The sequence below is a fragment of the Rhinatrema bivittatum genome, chromosome 6 (assembly GCF_901001135.1).
Source record: "Rhinatrema bivittatum chromosome 6, aRhiBiv1.1, whole genome shotgun sequence".
In the NCBI taxonomy this organism is placed as follows: domain Eukaryota; kingdom Metazoa; phylum Chordata; class Amphibia; order Gymnophiona; family Rhinatrematidae; genus Rhinatrema; species Rhinatrema bivittatum.
Window position 1 is genome coordinate 277,229,101 of NC_042620.1, and position 16,982 is coordinate 277,246,082.

General features: G+C 45.5%; 1 protein-coding gene across 2 annotated transcripts in view; it reads right to left on the bottom strand.

The window, feature by feature from the left end:
• LOC115094319 (START domain-containing protein 10-like) overlaps window positions 1-16,033 on the bottom strand; it is a 47,888-nt gene extending 31,855 nt beyond the window's left edge. Inside the window, exons 1-2 of one of the 2 annotated variants that reach the window (XM_029607257.1) lie at window positions 15,880-16,033; window positions 8,679-8,871 (exon numbers count right to left, since the gene is read on the bottom strand). In XM_029607257.1, coding sequence (XP_029463117.1) covers window positions 8,679-8,849 — 171 coding nt within the window. In that variant the 5' untranslated portion in view covers window positions 8,850-8,871; window positions 15,880-16,033. Of the gene's footprint in view, window positions 1-8,678; window positions 8,872-13,355; window positions 13,440-15,879 lie in introns of those variants that run through there. The other variant, XM_029607258.1, reaches the window with a different exon arrangement.
• Window positions 16,034-16,982: the final 949 nt, after the last annotated feature.

The following is a 16,982-nucleotide window of genomic DNA, read 5'->3' on the forward strand; positions in this document are numbered from 1 at the left end:
GTGCCATGGAGATTTCCTGCCCCCTACTGTCCAAGGGCACCTTCGGCTCAGAGGCCTGTGCATGATCATGCTGATGCAGCTGATGAGAGCTGGAACCATGCTGTAGCCATGTTCCCGTATAACAACAACATGGGGAATATGGCTGCCATAGTCTTGTAGGGTTCCAATGCTGACTGCTGCACCACGTCTACCTCCATGGCAGTGAGTTCCAGCTCCCTTTTATGGGCATCGCTATCACAGAAGGAGCCGGCTATGCTAGGCTGCTGGTGCACACCACACTTCCTCCCCCTTTCCTTGTTTGAGAACCAGGAAGAGGAAAGGTGACCATATCTACCCTGCAGGCCTGGAGTATTTCTTACTTTATTGAGATTGCAAGGCTTCACCTTTTCTTCTTAAGGCAGGGAATCTCAGGCTCCAAAGAGATCCTGCTACCCCAGGAAGGAAGCTCAGCCTCAAAGACAGTCATCCATAGTTCCCAGACTCAGTCCCATCAACCACTAGGGAAATCAAACTGCCATAGGCTGTTGCCCCAAGAACTGCTTATCCTTCCTGCTGAACAAGATTGGAGTCCTACTATCTGCTAGAGGCAGAGAATGACTGACTTACCCTGCTATACCAGATTACATAGGGTACAAAGACATCAATGCAAAGATTTTGCTCTCTTCCCCCATCTGCTAGTAGAGGGACAAATAGTACAAATCTAGATTGGTCTGGCAGGATGATGAGGAAAGAAACCTATTACTATCCCTGGAGGAGAGTAACAGGAAATAGATCTATTTTATGGGATCTGCCAGGTACTTGCAACCTGGACTAGCCACTATAAGAAACAGGATGCTGAGCTCAACGGATCTTAGACTAACCCATCATAGTATTTATGTTCTTGGAATGTCATTGTGAGGTGTACATGCCTTATTTATTTCCTTCTAATTCTTAACAGTGAAACTAGTACCATTCAAAGTCCCCACACTGATATCTATGGAAAGCAAAGCCCCTAATTTATACAAAGAACAAGCAGAACACAAACAGCAGCAGAGCAAGCTTCCCTCACACATATCACATAGCCTTACCACCAGATCAGATAGAGCACAGGCATCACCAGTGCAAGCTCCACAGACACACATACACACAGCCCCACCAGAGAACAGGTACAGTACATGCAGAAGCAGTACAAGCTTCCCACACACTGCCCCACTGAGTATAACACAAACACACTGCCCCACCACAGAAAAGGTACAACATAGGCAACAGCAGTGCAAGCTCCAAATACAGCCCCACCATAGAACAAGTATAGTACAGGCAGCATCAGTGCAAGCTTCCCTCTCACACACCCATACCCACACATTTCCTCACCACAGATCAGGTACAGCACAGGCAGCAGCTGTTCAAGCTTCCCTCTCCACACGCACACATAGACACATACACAGCCCCACCATAGAACAAGTACAGTACAGGCAGCAGCAGTGCAAGTATCCCTCACACACACACACACCCAGCCCACCACAGAACAGGTACACACAGACAGCAGCAGCGCCCACAGACACATACACAGCCCCACCATAGAACAAGCACAGTACAGGGAGCAGCAGTGCAAGCTTCCCTCACACACACTGCCTAGCAAATGTGTGCAATGATTTCCCAGTAGCCACCCTGCAAATTTCATGCTGAGACACCTGTTGTGACTCAGCCCAGGAGGTTGCCTAATAATGCATCGAGTGCCCGCTAAACCCCCCGGCACTTGATCGCTTCCTTCAGCCACTGTGCAATTGCAGCCTTAGATGCCTTACCTCCCTTCTTTGGACCACTCCACAGTACAAAGAGGTGATCCAGTCTATGGAAATCATTAGTGACCTTTAGATACCTCAATAATGCATGCCTCCAATCTAAGAGCCTAAGCTCCCCCACGTGAGGCGTAGAGAAATCCAAATCCAGAAAAGCTGGAAGTTCCACTGTCTGGCTAAGATGGAACTCAAGGACTACCTTAGGCAGAAAAGAAGATACCATGCATAAAGATATCCCCGAATCCAAAATCTGTAAGAAGGGATCTCGACCTGACAGCGCCTGGAACTCTGAAATTCTCCTGGCTGAACAAATAGCCACCAAGAAAACCACTTTCCCTGTGTTTAAGAGTCAAGTCCTTAGATGTAGCCCTCTTTGGTGGTTCACATAATCCTCTAAGACTATATTCAGATTCCAAGACAGACAAAATGTTCTGTACCTCAGGACGCAAGTTCTTAACTCCCGGAAGGAACCGTATAACATCCAGATGTGTGGACAGAGGATACCCTTGTACCTTACCCTGGAGACAACCCAATGTCGCTACCTGGACTCTCACAAAGTTAAAGGCCAGTCCCTTGACCAGAATTTTCCTGGAGAAAAGCCAAAATATGCAACACTGTAGCCTGAACAGGCTGAGGTTGCAATCCATCAACAGCAGTCCAGGACTCAAGGACCCACCAAATTTGAATATACGCCAACAATGTAGAAGGTCGCCTATCCTGCAATAAGGAGGAAATAATTGCTTGGGAATATCCCCTCCATTTCAATCATTTTCTCTCAGAAGCGAAACCACAAGACAAAAGTGAACCACCTGACCTGATAAATATTGGGCCCTGCTGGAAAAGAGTCGACCGATGTCCAAACCTCAGCGACCTGTCTATGGCCATCTTGATCAGATCTGGAAATGATGGTCGACTTGGCCACTCTGGAGCTACCACGATCATGTTGCCCAGATGTTTCTCTATCCACAATAATCACTTGTCCACCAGAGGCCACAGAGGGAAGCCAAAGGAAAATCCCTCAAGTCCACGGCAGAACCAGAGCATCGATTCCTTCTGTAATGTTGTCTCTACGGCGGCTGTAAAACTGCGATGCATTGGTGTTCTCTTTGGTCACCATTAAGTTCATATGGGGTACCCCCATCTTCTGTGAATGAGACACATCACTGCCTCCAACTACTCCCATTCCCCTGGGTCTAACTTTCTCCAACTGAGAAAATCCGCCTGAACCTTGTCCACCCCAGCGATGTGAGACGCCACCAACCGCTCCAAGTGCTGCTTTGCCCAAATAATCAACTCCTGAGCCTCTCACCTGATTCTTGGTTCCGTCATCACATTGTCCAAAAATGACTCTTCTTTTTTATTTTTTTTTCTTCGATACTATGAAATAGATGGAATATAAGAAAATTGTTTCTCCTCCGCTTTTAAAACTTGCCTCCAGGGCATTCCACTCAAGGTCAATTCATTCTTGAATTGGATATGGGGGGGGGGGGGGGGAGAGAAGAAACAGGATGCTTAACTTAAAATTGACCTCTGGCCACACTGAGCATGTTCAGGGTGTGAGCCAACGGACTCAGGCCACGCCAAGCGTGTTTAGGGTCTGAGCCAACAAAGTCAGCAAGACATCTCTGTGAAAAAAGAAAAAGTCTGAGCAGAATCCAATATGGCTCTCAATCTGATACAATTTCTCCCTCTTATAGAGGTGAGAAAGCCAAGTCCCCATCGGAATCTTCAGATGTCTCATGATCCACATCCCTATGAACATCACCAGGGACAGTCTCCCTGTAGTGTTTGCCCACCGTGACTGACAAATGGAAGACCCAAGCAGACAATCCATACATAGTAAGTTGCTTCGTCTTCATTGGGCACCCCTGCAGAAAGGTTTGCAGGCCCTGGAAATAATCCACCCAGGAGAAATAGGATGAATCTATACCAGAGCCCATAGGCCCAATCTTGCTCTCTCTTGGAGAAGCTGATGCTATCGGGAACAAGGGAGGAGGAGAACCAATCGTTCCTCGCCTCACCTCCCACTCCCATCCCCTCCAGAAACACCATAGGTTGAGGGGATGTCCCACCATAGGTTGGGACATCCCCTCAACCTATGGTGTTTCTGGAGGGGATGGGAGTAGTAGTCAAAGTGATTTGACTACTACAGCAAAAGCTGTAGTAGTCAAATCACTTTGAGCATCTAAACAGCACTGACACAGAGAGAGAGAGAGAGAGAGGGAGGACTGAATTGCTCTCAGACTACAGATAATCCCCGACGCCTAGCTTTCCTGAACTTCAGATCTAGGTGGCCTCCTGCACGCACACCAATGCCACCCAGAAGAATGGCACTCCCATTCAGATCTGCGCAAATACGAGCTCGTCTAGGCTACGGTCATACGCACCCAAGTTTAGGTCATGTTCTTATGCGTATAAGTACCCGCGCAAATACATGCTTCAGTCTAGGTCGCAGTCTTACACACACACAAGTACCTGTGCAAATACGCACTCAAATCTAGGTCACACAAGTGCGCACTCAAATTTAGGCCGTGGCCTTATGCACACATGACCACCATGCGGGGAGAATGCGCACGGGAAAAGAATCACTGCTGCAGTCTACCATGCGGCTAAGCAAAGCCTGCCTGCACCTTCAACGCATTTAGGCCCATATCCGTTCAACCTCTGGCACTGAAAATCACCAAAGGCCTGAAGAGCTTCTGAACAACTCAGGCCTCTTGACCAGCTGAGAATCCCTGGAGACTGGTGGCGAGAGCCAGCATCTCCTGCTGCTTGTTCCTCGAAACAAGCTTTGCACATAAGCAAATTAAAACCGGCAGAAGACCTCTACTAGAACCAGAGACTCATCCTCCTCAGTGCAAGTGCCTCTCTGCACCTCCACAGGACAGGGAACCGCCAGGGATTGTTGAGGAGGGGATTCCCCTCCCTCTCCCGCAGACACTGCTAGGGAATCGAAAATGGCTGCCATTCCCTCGCTGACAGGGAAAGCCTCAGTGCTAGACCCTGTCACCTGAGAGACTCATTAGCCTTCGGTCTAGCGCTGGGCTCCCCCAAAGTGCCTTCCCAACCAGGGATGTACACAAAATACAAGCCAACTGAATCTAGGCGCAACCGCAAGTCTGTACACGAATGCCACTGTCTGCTTCATGCCATTGCCACGCAGCCTGAGTAGCGCACTGCTATCGCCACCCCGTTTCCCTGAACCTCAAGAAATCCATGGGTGACCAGTTCTGAAGCAGCGATCAAGGCCCGGAGTGACTGGCACAACAATTCTACTGCCTCTTGGTTACTCTTCCTTGTTTTTGTTTGTTTTTTTTAACTGCTTCCACTACTGTAACTAGCCCCAGAACAAAGAGGAACTGAAATTCGATACTTCCCTGCTTAGACGGCACCTGAAATGCAGAGCTAACAGTGGAACCAATGCTGCCTCATGGGGGTTGAGGAATCTGAACCACCAGATATACACCCCCACGGAATCTCAGAGTGAGCTACCATCAAGGGTCTCCAACCCCCTGCTTGTATATCTCAAACCAGGGGGGATGGCCCCACCAGGACCTAACAATCCCCTGGAAGGAACTGGAAATCTATCTTCTCTTTTTCTTTTTTAATATATTCCAGTCTGCAGGTTTTAATACCATCTACCATCTGCTGGAGACAGAGAAATACTGAGGAACTGCAGGTTCCACACTAAGTTATGCTCAGTGTCAGTGACATTTTCTCTCTTCATCTGCTGCCAGGGAAGCAAAACGAACTCTGGACTGATCTGGGTATGTACAGGGAATAAGATTTTCCCTTTAAGTGGGCTCAGAGAAGTATAAAATATTTGGGAATTCACCTTTGTAGATGCTTGAAAGAATTGTTTGACCATAATTTGATTGTTTTTATTTATTTGGCCATTTTATATACCGTCGTTCCAAGTGAAGATCACAACGGTTTACATCATGACATAATTATCATAGGTAGACAATTACATTCACTTGATGTGTTCATATATCATACCTTTTAGCGAAAGACACACACGTTGACTAAGGTGGTCAGTGGAGGAAGGATATACGTGGCTGAGGAGCAGGGATGAAGTAGCATTTTTAAACACGGTGCCGGAGGGATATAAAGTAGGGAGTAGAAAGAAGATGTAGCAAATATATATATTTGGACTGGGTTGGAAAGTAATGAGATATTGAGTTCTTTAGTTAGGTTCATGATGAATCTGTCCATGAAGGAGCAAGTACTGATTTCAGAAAAGCATAAGTTAGGTTGAGCCTAACTTAAGCTAACTTAGGTTTTTCTTCTCAGCCATAAACAATTTTCATAATCAGCGAGTAAAGCTGACCATATTAGAGTGTCACATGGGCTAACCTAAGCCAATTTTCGCCTGCACATAACCATGTTTTCCTGAAGCTCCCTGAAGAAGGAGTTTCATACTCCGAAACCCTACAGCGTCGGAGGATCAACTTCAGGACCAGATTAAAGAGATAAGTGCACATTATATATATTTTAATTGTGCACATTCTGGAACATTGTTAATCATAGCTAAGACAGCCACAGCCACGACAATGACACAGTGACCAATGATTAAACTGATCGTAGTGCTCTAAGGCTTGACTAATAAGCCAACAGCACCTAAAGATACCAAGTTCTCGGGCTCCAAAAGCTTTATCAAATAAGTCTAATAGCACCAGAGACATTATATGATGGTCACTGTAAATCTTTATTAAAGGATATGACTTGAACCTTTGTTCATAGCAGAATATATATTTTTACGTTCAGTTACATTGTAGGCATTTTGAAATAACCATATTTTAAGGTCACGTTTTAATGACACACCACTTTTAAAAACCATAAAATGGGATCTCGAGAAATGGGAGCAACTTGGATTATCATGGTTGGGGTGATTAGCTACGATAAAAATGAAGGTACTTCCCAGATTGGGTTATTCATTTCATACATTACCAATACATGTCTCAAATGATATGTTAAAATTGTGGCAACAATGATTTTTTTTTTTTTTTATTTCATTTGGAAAAGAAGACCTCCCAGAGTAGATCGTCAGGTAATGTAAAGTTGAGAGGGGGGCTTGGAACTCCTAATATTGTTTGGCACTGCATAGCCTCCCAGTTATGTGCTGTTATAGATTGGCACAGGAAGAGGGAAAGGAAACCATGTGTTAGAACAGATTTTTGTGGCTGTGATGCCATTGGAGGCTATGATTTGGCAATCCAAGAAGACTTGGAGACCTTAGAGGTAGTTCCATCTACTACTTATACTACATTGACACTCTGGGGTCAGTGGCACTCCAACATAGTTGGTTGGAAGGAATATTTTTATAATTTTACCTTATATCATAACACTTCATTTAAACCGGGCTTAGTTTTGAGACACTATAGTGGTTGGTCTAAACAGGGGTGAATCATATGGAATACCTTTGGGATGGAAGAGAGATAATAAGCTTTGAAGCTTTGTCAGACCAAAAATGATTTTCTTTAGCTCCAAATATGTCACTTTCTCAAAATGTTAAAGATAAAGGGTGATCTAATTAAAGGCAAAACCCTTTTTGAAAATTAACTTGGCTGATACATTGAAAGGGGCAATTTCAAAGCTGTATTGTCTATTAAATGGGGGAGTTACCAGATCCCCCTACACGTTTTGGCATGGGAAAAATATATAAGAAGTTTCTTCTCTGAGGAAGAGTGGGATATTTCTTTCTTATACACAGGGAACAGCTCCATATCACCATCTATTATTGAGAATAATTATAAAGACCTATTGAGGTGGTACCTCACCCTTGAAAGACTACAAATGGATGAGAAATGCTGGAGGGCTGTGGAAACATAGGAACATTCTATCAAATGTGGAGGGCTTGTCCAGTTATTGTGGAATTCTTAATAAAAGAGCATAACCCCCACCTCAAATCAATTATAGATTCAGAATTGGAGCTGTCACCTAAATATGCCCTTTTAAATATACCGGCTCTAACAAATGAGCGGTACTTAACGTCATTTTTACAACACATGTTCCAAGCTGCTAGGTGTGAGATTGCCTACCGCAGGAAGAACCCTGAGGGACCATCCCTATCAGACTTTGTCAAGTTTTTAGATCATATATATATATATATATATATATATATATATAGGTTAAGCTAGATTACTGCTTTTAGGAGACATTCTGTAACCAGATTTGAACATGTTTGCTCTTATGTATTGTGGGACATTAGGTCCCACTTAATTGGGAGTTATATGATATTTTATGCGTTTTGTTATAATGGTACATTTAGAATTAATGATCTTGTTTTTGCTATGTGAAAACTAATATCATGCCTTGTGTGTTAGTTTTGTGTTATTCGGGATGGTATCTACTGACTATTCTCGATATCCTTTTGTAAAGTATCTGATGCAACTGGGGGATGGGAGTGGAGGGGGGATTAATATGTATAAATCCTATACTGTGTTATGTGACTTCACAGTTTTGGGATTGTTTTGTTCTGTATTCATCTTTTGAATAACACAAAATTTGAATTAAAAGAACAGGTATAGTACAGCCAACAGCAATGCAAACTTCCCTCGCGCGCGCACACACATATCCACACACTTGCTGCCCCACCACAGGTATACAACACACACACACACCCCCACAAATACAGTACAGGCAGCAGCAGTGCAACCTCTCTTCACACACACACGCGCTGCCCCACCACAGAACAGTTACAGTACAGGCAGGAGAAGTTCAAGCTTCACACACACACACACTCACTCCAGACAGAGTACAAGTAAGCTTCCCTCACAACTACATAGCCTGGCCCACCATAGCCCAGGCACAGCACACAGGATCATCAATGCTTCTCATTGCACAGAAACTGCAGGGTACTGTCACCATCACCATTACATATCTTCCTCACCGGCTTACCTTAATCTTGTGCACAGCCAGGGCTTTGCTGTTTTGAGGTGGAGGTGGCTGCACCCAGATCCCAATGCCACCTTTACTGTACTTGCTGAGCCAGCCCTGCTCAGACTCGCATTGAGTTCTGAAGGAGAGGAAGGCTTTATCATCAGGCACCTGCAAAGACTCCAAAGCCATTGAGAGAGCAAAGGACACAGGCCTGGAGAAGAAGGAAGACAAAAAAGGAAGCGATAAAAGTTTGCTGCAGGAAATCAAGGGCCAAGGACATAGGAGCAAAAAGGAGCTAAGCAGGTGAGTCTTGGTAAAGGAATCTCGACAGGTGAGTCCAGGCAGCCAAACAGGTAAATTCTGTAAGAGATCTGGACAGCGAGCTGGGAGGCGGGGTGGGAGAGATCTGCCCCCCACAGGCGATTCACTCTTTGTGAAGAATTTCCTTCTCTCACTCTCCAGGATCTCTCCCCCCCCCCCCCCCCCCCCTTCCTCTCTGGAAAATCTCTCTACCTTGCTTCTCTCCCCGCCCCCCCTCCCCCCCAATGCAGAAATCTCTCTCCCTACCTCCCTTGCTGTTCTCTTCTCCAGGAAATCTATTCCTACATCCTCCTCCCCCTCTCTAGGAAATCCTTCTTTTACCCATACCTCTTGCAGCTCTCCTGGACAATCTCTCATCCCTGTCCCCCCATTCACTCTCCTCCTCCTTGCCAGGAAATGTGATTCCTTCCCCCTGCTCTTTTCTCCAGGATTCCTTCAGTCCCTCCCTTGCACTCTTCCTCTTTTCTAAGAACTCTCTTTTCTCAGTGATAAACAGGCATGAATCAGCCATAACATATGGGTAACATCATCTGATAGTACTAGCATGGCCCAGCGCTTATATATATAAATAAATAAAAGTGTTAGAGAAGCATGGGAAAGCCCAATGCTAAGAAGTCCATGATCAGCAGCTTCAAGGCCTGCATCTCTGGGTGCTGGATATCCATCAAGGATACCCCCTCTGTTATTGCTACCTGGGTCTGGACCTTGACTTCTCCAACTGCTACAGCTGTGGTCAGATGTTGCTTAAGATCTGGCAAGGAAGGTGTTGACGGGCAAAAGCCTGAAGTGTAGGCACAAGACTAAGCAGCAGAGCCAATCTTCATTCAGGAGCACAGGAAATCAAGCGAGGAATCTTTCCCCTCTCGCTCCCGTATGGGAAATCGTCCCCGCAGAAAGAGATCCCTGATCTGTCTCAGGTCAGAGGTTGAGCTTGGCGCAGAAACCTATGGTACCAGGTGCGGTGCTGAGAAGAACACTTAAACAACACACAGGACCTGTTTGAGGCCATCTCCCTCAGAGGCAGGATATAGCCTCATATCAGTGTAGGTCCCATCATCCTTCATAGCATGGAAGACCTCCATAGTACTAAGCATTTTACCCAGACCCAGGCACCATCTGTGATATGGGTGCAGAGCTCGCATTCTAGTGTGTTTTCACACACACTGCATGACATGTCAAGGTGCCCTCTATGGTGCCAGAGTGGAGCACCTTGGTGCATAGGCCCAAGAGGCCCTCTATCATCACTATGGCACAAAAGGATAATCTGCCGGTACTATTCATGGACCAAAGTGCCATTCAATGGGGCTCATTGACACAGCCAGCATGGAGCGCCTCAAAACCAGTAGTGGATATAGCTGCCATGGTGCAGAGATTCTCCTCAGCTTTACCGACAGCCCTCAGTGAGGATGAGCTTAGCTGCATCTCTGAAGAGGATGCCTCCTCTCCAACTCCAGCGCAGAGGGTCCCTCAGCCATTGGGAGACCAGCTGTTGGGGCTAGTATAGAATCTCTTTGCATCCTTAAGCCCTGAAGATCAGAGAGGGAGATTAGCACCTCTCCTGTCCAAGCTGAAGGATAATTTTCTAAATAGTGGCACTGACCAAAAAGTCCTGCACCAATGTATACCTCTCCTCAAGAGCATCCAGGGGAGTCCCATCACAAATCAGAAGGGAAAGAAGTGGAATCAGTTCATTCTGAGTTCCTACGAGCCATTTCACCCTCAGAACAGCTGAGATGACCTCCACAGTCACCCTCATTATCATCAGGGTTGTAGTTTGGTATTCTCCCATACTGGGGGAAAGAAGATTCCCTGGGGATTCCCTCAAATTCCTTAGTGGACTTGATGCAACAAACCTCTCCTCTGAATGATCTCTGCTACTCCAAGTTCTTGAATAAGCTGGCAAAGGCATTGTCCAGCAGCATTAGAAAGGAAAAGAACCGGAAGCAAACATATTTGGGCTTTTTCAGTTCCTTCCACCTCCAGGGGACTCCACAGCTATCTCAGTTTAAAAACACCCTCAAGAACCTGTAGATGAGGATGTGGCAAGCAAAGATATCTTATCTTCTGGTGGCCAGGATTTCAGCCACTTCTATTGAAGTTGAAAGGCTTGCCTGGTTAAAAAAAAAAAAAAAGAGTAGCCTCTGAAAGGTCGTGCATGATAGTCTTGCAGATATTCCCTGCACAGGAGACAACTTATTTAGCAGCAAAGTTCAAGGGATAGCTCTGATTAAGGAGCATCAATCCATCCTACAATCGTTATTAGCTGTGACAGGGTACCAGGTGTTGCCGAAGCCTTTCCCTCTGTCAACCTTGAGTGGGCAGCTGCTGTTGAAGGGTGGGAGTATGCCAAGAGCAGAATGGGGCATCTGCAGAAGAATGGATGCTTACAGGAAAAACACAGACATCAATGTTTTTCCTACAAGCATCTATTCTTCCAAAGACATCCCTTCTGCTCTTTTCAGCATCAAATTCCACCCACTCAAGGTCAACAAAAGGGAAAGGCATCAGCCAAAGGCTCAACAGCAGACAGCGTAAGCTCAAGACTAGTTGTTGATGACTTTGAGAGACTCACCTCCTCCGGGGGGGGGGAAGAGGAGGAGATTAAATCCTTCCTCCTGAAGTGGTGTTGTATCACTGGGGACTAGTGGGTCCTGAAAATTGTGTAATATGGTTACTGCTTATGCTCTCTCGCCCTCCTCCAACCCAACAGATTTCAGTCTTCACCTCTGGTCCTTCTCAATCTACCCAACAGCAGCTGGAGTTGTTGACTCAGCAGAAGGTGGTCAAACCTATCCCTTCTCAAAAGTGTAACCAGGGTTTGTTATTCCTGATATTCCCTGGTCCCCTAGAAATCAGGAGGATGGAAGTTTTTTCTGGACTTGCAAGACTGAACAAGTGGTTTGTCTGGAAAAGGTTCAAGATGAACTCCCACCATATAATTCTGCTTTTCATTCAAAGGATTGGATGTGTACTCTGAATCTGAAGGATACTAGGCACACAACTCCACACATACCTCCAATCACCCATCCATTGGAGGTTCCTCAGCATTGTGGTGAAGGATGCACACTACTGGCCCTAAGGATATTCACAAAATGCTTTGTGGTATTATTTATTTACAAAATTTATGGTCTGCCATCTTACCAGATATTCTGTGCATGGTAGCGGTAGCACAGCTTCACTGGCAGATAGTCTGCATATTCTATACATGGATGGATGGATGGTAACATGTCCCTCTCTGTCAGGAGTTCTGGAGTATCGCAAGAAGACCTCATGTCTCCTCCAGTCTCTGGGATTCCTCATCCACTTTACAAAGTCAAACCTGGTTCATAGGATCCTGGACAGACTCACTTCAAGAGAAAGTGTTTCTCTGTGTCAAAAGAGCCACGATGCTTATGGACCTGGTAAAGTCTCTCCTCCAACGGGACCGATCATCAGCAAGGTCAAGCCTGGTCCTTCTCATACACATGGCTGCTGCAGTGCATGTGGCTCCTCTGACTCATTTTCATATGGGGGCCTTCAATGGGGTTCCAAAGCCAATGGGATTAGCTCTATCAACCATTATCCCACCAAATCTTGGTGACCCCTGGAATGAGAGCATCCCTTCAGTGATGGATGAATCCGAAGGTTCCAAATGTGGGCCTCTCGTTATGCATTCATACAAACACGATGACAGAAAGAGACCGTATGGCCCATCCAGTATGCCTAGTCGTTAAGTTAATTAAGTATTATAATTCTCATCATTGCCTCAGAGATCCCCCTGTATTTATCCCATGCTTTCTTGAATTCAGATACTATTTTTGTTTCCGCTACCTCCACCGGGAGGCTTTTCCACACATCCACTTCCCTCTCTAAAGAAATATTTCCTAAGATTACTCCTGAGTCTACCCCCTTTCAATCTCATCACATGACTTCTCATTCTAAATCTTCCTTTCCATTGAAAGAGGCTCACCTACTATGCATGGAAACCTTTGAAATATTTGAATGTCTCTATCATATTTCCCCTTTCTTCTAGAGTATACATGTTTAGATCTTTAAGTCTATCCCCATATGATTTATAACGAAGACCACTGACCATTTTAGTAGCCTCCCTCTGGACTAACTCCATCCTGTTTACATCCTTCTGAAGGTGCAGTCTCCAGAATTTTACACAGTATTCGAAGTGAGGTTTCACCAGGGACCTTTACCAGAGCAATATCACCTCCCTTTTTCTGCTGACCACTGCAGCGAATGAAGTGACTGACGCCTTCACTGTGGGGTGGGAAGCACACGCCAATGCACCATGGACCCATGAATCATGATCTCCAGTGGAGAATCATCTACAAATCTACCGCCTGGAGCTGCGAGCCAGCCACTACGCTTTATGGGCTCTCTCACCTTTCAGGAAAGAAAATCTTGAGCTAGTCAGACAATCAAGTGGCCATGTTCTGTATAAAGAAGCAGGGAAGTATGGGTTCTTATGCCCTCTACAAGGTCACCTTCTGAATCTGATCGTAGGCAGGACATCACAATGCCCTTCTGGAGATCCAGAACATATTAGAAGAATATTGCAGCAAAGTGTTACAACTGCACTTGTAGTGCAGGAATTATGGACACTTGTTCAGTCGCTGGGGGAAGACCAGTGATCAAGCTGTTCACCTCATAAGACAACAGAAAAGTTGAGAAGTTTTGCTCCATGCATCCAAGCAACTACAGATCAGCTCCTGCCACTTTTGTGCTAGACTGGAGTGGCCATCTACTCTGTGTACCACTTATTCCTCTATTCGTTAGGGCTGTCCAGAAGGTCCTGTACTGTACTAGCCTGGCCACAGCAAGTGTGGTGTCCATCTCTCTTCTGTCTGTCAAGTCAGTCTCCAGTTCCATTGGGATCATCAATGCTCATCACATAAGAACTGCCATTCTGGGTCAGACCAAGGTCTATTAAGCCCAGCATCATCTCCAACGGTGGCTAATTCAGATTACAAGTACCTAGCAGATCTCAAAAAAGTAAATCTATTGCTTATAGCTCACTCCCATGGCTTTCCCAAGTCTACCAGGCTAATAACTATTTATGAGCTTTTTCCTCCAGGAACTTGTCCAATCCTCTCTCCATCCTTTGGTTTCAAAATTCATGAAAGGGCTGTGGCATTTTAAACCTCCAGTAAGTAAACCTTCAGTGCCTCAAACCTTAAATGTAGACCTAGTTCAACTCATGAAACCTTTCAAACCCCCTCAACTGGAAAGTGGAGTTTCTCATGGCTGTCATTTTGGCATAAGGAATAAGTGAACTCCAAGCTCCAATTTCATGCTCACCATATCGTCTGTGTTTTCACAACACGGTAGTTCTACCAGCTCATCCTAACTTCCTTCCAAAAGTGGAATCTGCGATTCACATTAATCAAGCATTGTGCTAGTTTTCCAAGACTGCATGCTTCACTCCTTGGACTTGAAGAGAATCCTAGCATATTACCTAAAGAGAACTCAATCTCACGGTCAAGCTTCCTTTGATCCCAACAGATTTTATTTTGTATGTTTTTTGTACTGTGGTGAGATTTGTGGATCAGTGGAATAGAAGTCTGTATAAATAAACAAGGGACTTGTCAAATGAACTCTATCCAATTAGCTAGCAGACTATCACATACTGTTAGGTGATGGCTGGTTTACAGATTATAGACGCTGTCAAGGCTCTAAGTGAGACACATGGCAACTTCAGTTGTTCATCTCAGGGCCACTTCTATTGAAGACATAAGCAAAGGTGCTACTTGGTTATCAGTTCACACCTCACTACTTTCTGGACAGCATGTCCTGAAGAGACAGTTGACTTTGGACAAGTAGTTCTGCGCAGCTTGTCATCCAGTAGTCCACTGTACATCTGGTGGGGCCATCCTGTCTTTAAAGAATTTGCTCTGCTTGCAACCCACCACCACACACACACACACACTATGGCTAATTCATGCCTACTTATTGACATAGAAAGCAAGTTTGCTTACTTGTAAAAAAAAGATTCTCTATGGAACAGCAGGATGAATTAGCCATACTAAATATCCACCAGCCTCCATGGAAAGTCAACTATCTCACTAAAGTTTAAGCTCTGGAAGAGAACTGAGGGTCTCAGGATGCATCACCTGAGTGAAGGAAATACCAAGCATGCTCAGTAAAGCTGTACTGAACTCTTGAAAGCTGGGTCGCTATCATCTGTCATGAAAGGAACCACCAACAGCTTTTAATGTTTAAACTGTTTATTAAAAATGAATATAAAGCAAACAATATGCAGCATGCAATGACTTACACCCCCACCACATACAATACAGAATAGAGACATTTTCTCCCAATCACCACATTTCAAACGTAACGACCAGCATGTAAAATAAGTTCAATAAGAAAGAAATTCTCCCTCCCTCTAGCTCCCCTCCTCCAGACCCTACCATTATGTCCACCAACAGCTTTTAAATCAAATCCTAGAAATTACTTTTTCACACTGCACAATCAAGCTGTTAAGGTGCTTTCCTGCTCCAAATCTCCTCCTATTCAAAAAATCTTTCTTCCAAATGTATCTTTTTTGCCTTCTACTCTACCTCCTCTCTTGCTGGTCCCTTCATATCTCCCACCTTTCCTTTCTGCCCTCCCCCTCCATCTTAATTTCATCCTGTTTCTCTTCTCCATTTCCTAACCCATCTGCCCTTATATTTTTTGCCCTCCCCCTCTCATCCCACTTCTCTATACCCATTCTATTTTCCGCTCCACTCCGCTTCTCATCCTAATAATTCTCCTCTCCTCACTTCTCTTCCTAGCCTTCTTCCCCATCTACTTCACTCAAGTTGTCTTCCTTTCCCTTCCCCTACCTTTCACTCCCCAGTTCTTCCCTCTCCTTCTTCATTCTCATCCCCTTACAGGTGGCCCCTGCCCCCAGTTGACTCTTTACCTCTCCCTTGGCTCCGGTTACTCTGTAGTGCGTGATCGTGACGTTTAGTACATAAAGCGGAAGTAACACCGGCAATAGGTGAGTCGGCCACGCAGCTATGCTTCGCCCCACGCACAGAGCGTACTACCGCCCCAGCCACGCCACTACCTGCTCCACTCCCCGAGCCCCGCCCCGCCCCGCTCGAACACCATCAAAGAATCAATCAAGCCCATGGGTGGAGCCGGGGGCGTCTGATTGGTTGAAGGCTCGGGCGCAATGGAATTTACTTGGCTCTCTCTGATTGGCGAATTAAGACCTGTGAACCTGAGGCTACGCAGCATTGACATTGACGGGAGTAGGAGCTCTGCCGGCAAGCGCAAATGGGCGTGGTGACGCTCTTAAACCGTAAGAGGTGCTCAGCTGTTCTTGGCTTAATTGGCGGCTGCCAGGCAATTAATGGAGAGAAGCGTCAGCGGGGAGTTTGTGATCTCTGCGCGCACTTTTCTTCGTTTTGTCATACTCCCAGCTATAAATGCCACAATGAAGGCAGCTTTTCTCGTGCGTAGTGGGGTATTGGGGAGCTGACACAGCGCCCGATTTTACACTAGAAATGAAAATGAGATCCTGGAGATTGCTAAAATGCAAAATCATTAATCTCAGACTTGTACATGTGGTAAGATTAAGGCCGGCTTTTTCTAGAAGCAGCCACTGCCATTGCAGGAACGGATCCCCTCTGCTCTTCCGAGCAGACTGGAGAGTTAGAAGAAAGGCTGGGGGACGTAGTGGGGTTCGCGGAGGCTGCTAAACCCGATAGACAAGTATAAGCTTTGCTTGCTGAATTGGAAATGATATGGTCCGTAGCTTGTGCCTGACCTTGCTCTTCTGTGAGCGGTGTTTATAAACTCGTCTCAAAATCAAAACATATTGTGAAATAGAGAAATTACTTACCTGATGATTTCGTTTTCCTTAGTGTAAACAGGACTCGGGACCAATGGGTATAGTGTACTCCTGCTAGCAGTTGGAGACAGAGTCAGACTTCAATCTGACATCAGTACTACATATACCCCTGCAGGAAGCTCTACTCTTCAGTATTCTCCTCGAAAAGCAATTGTGGATATATGTGT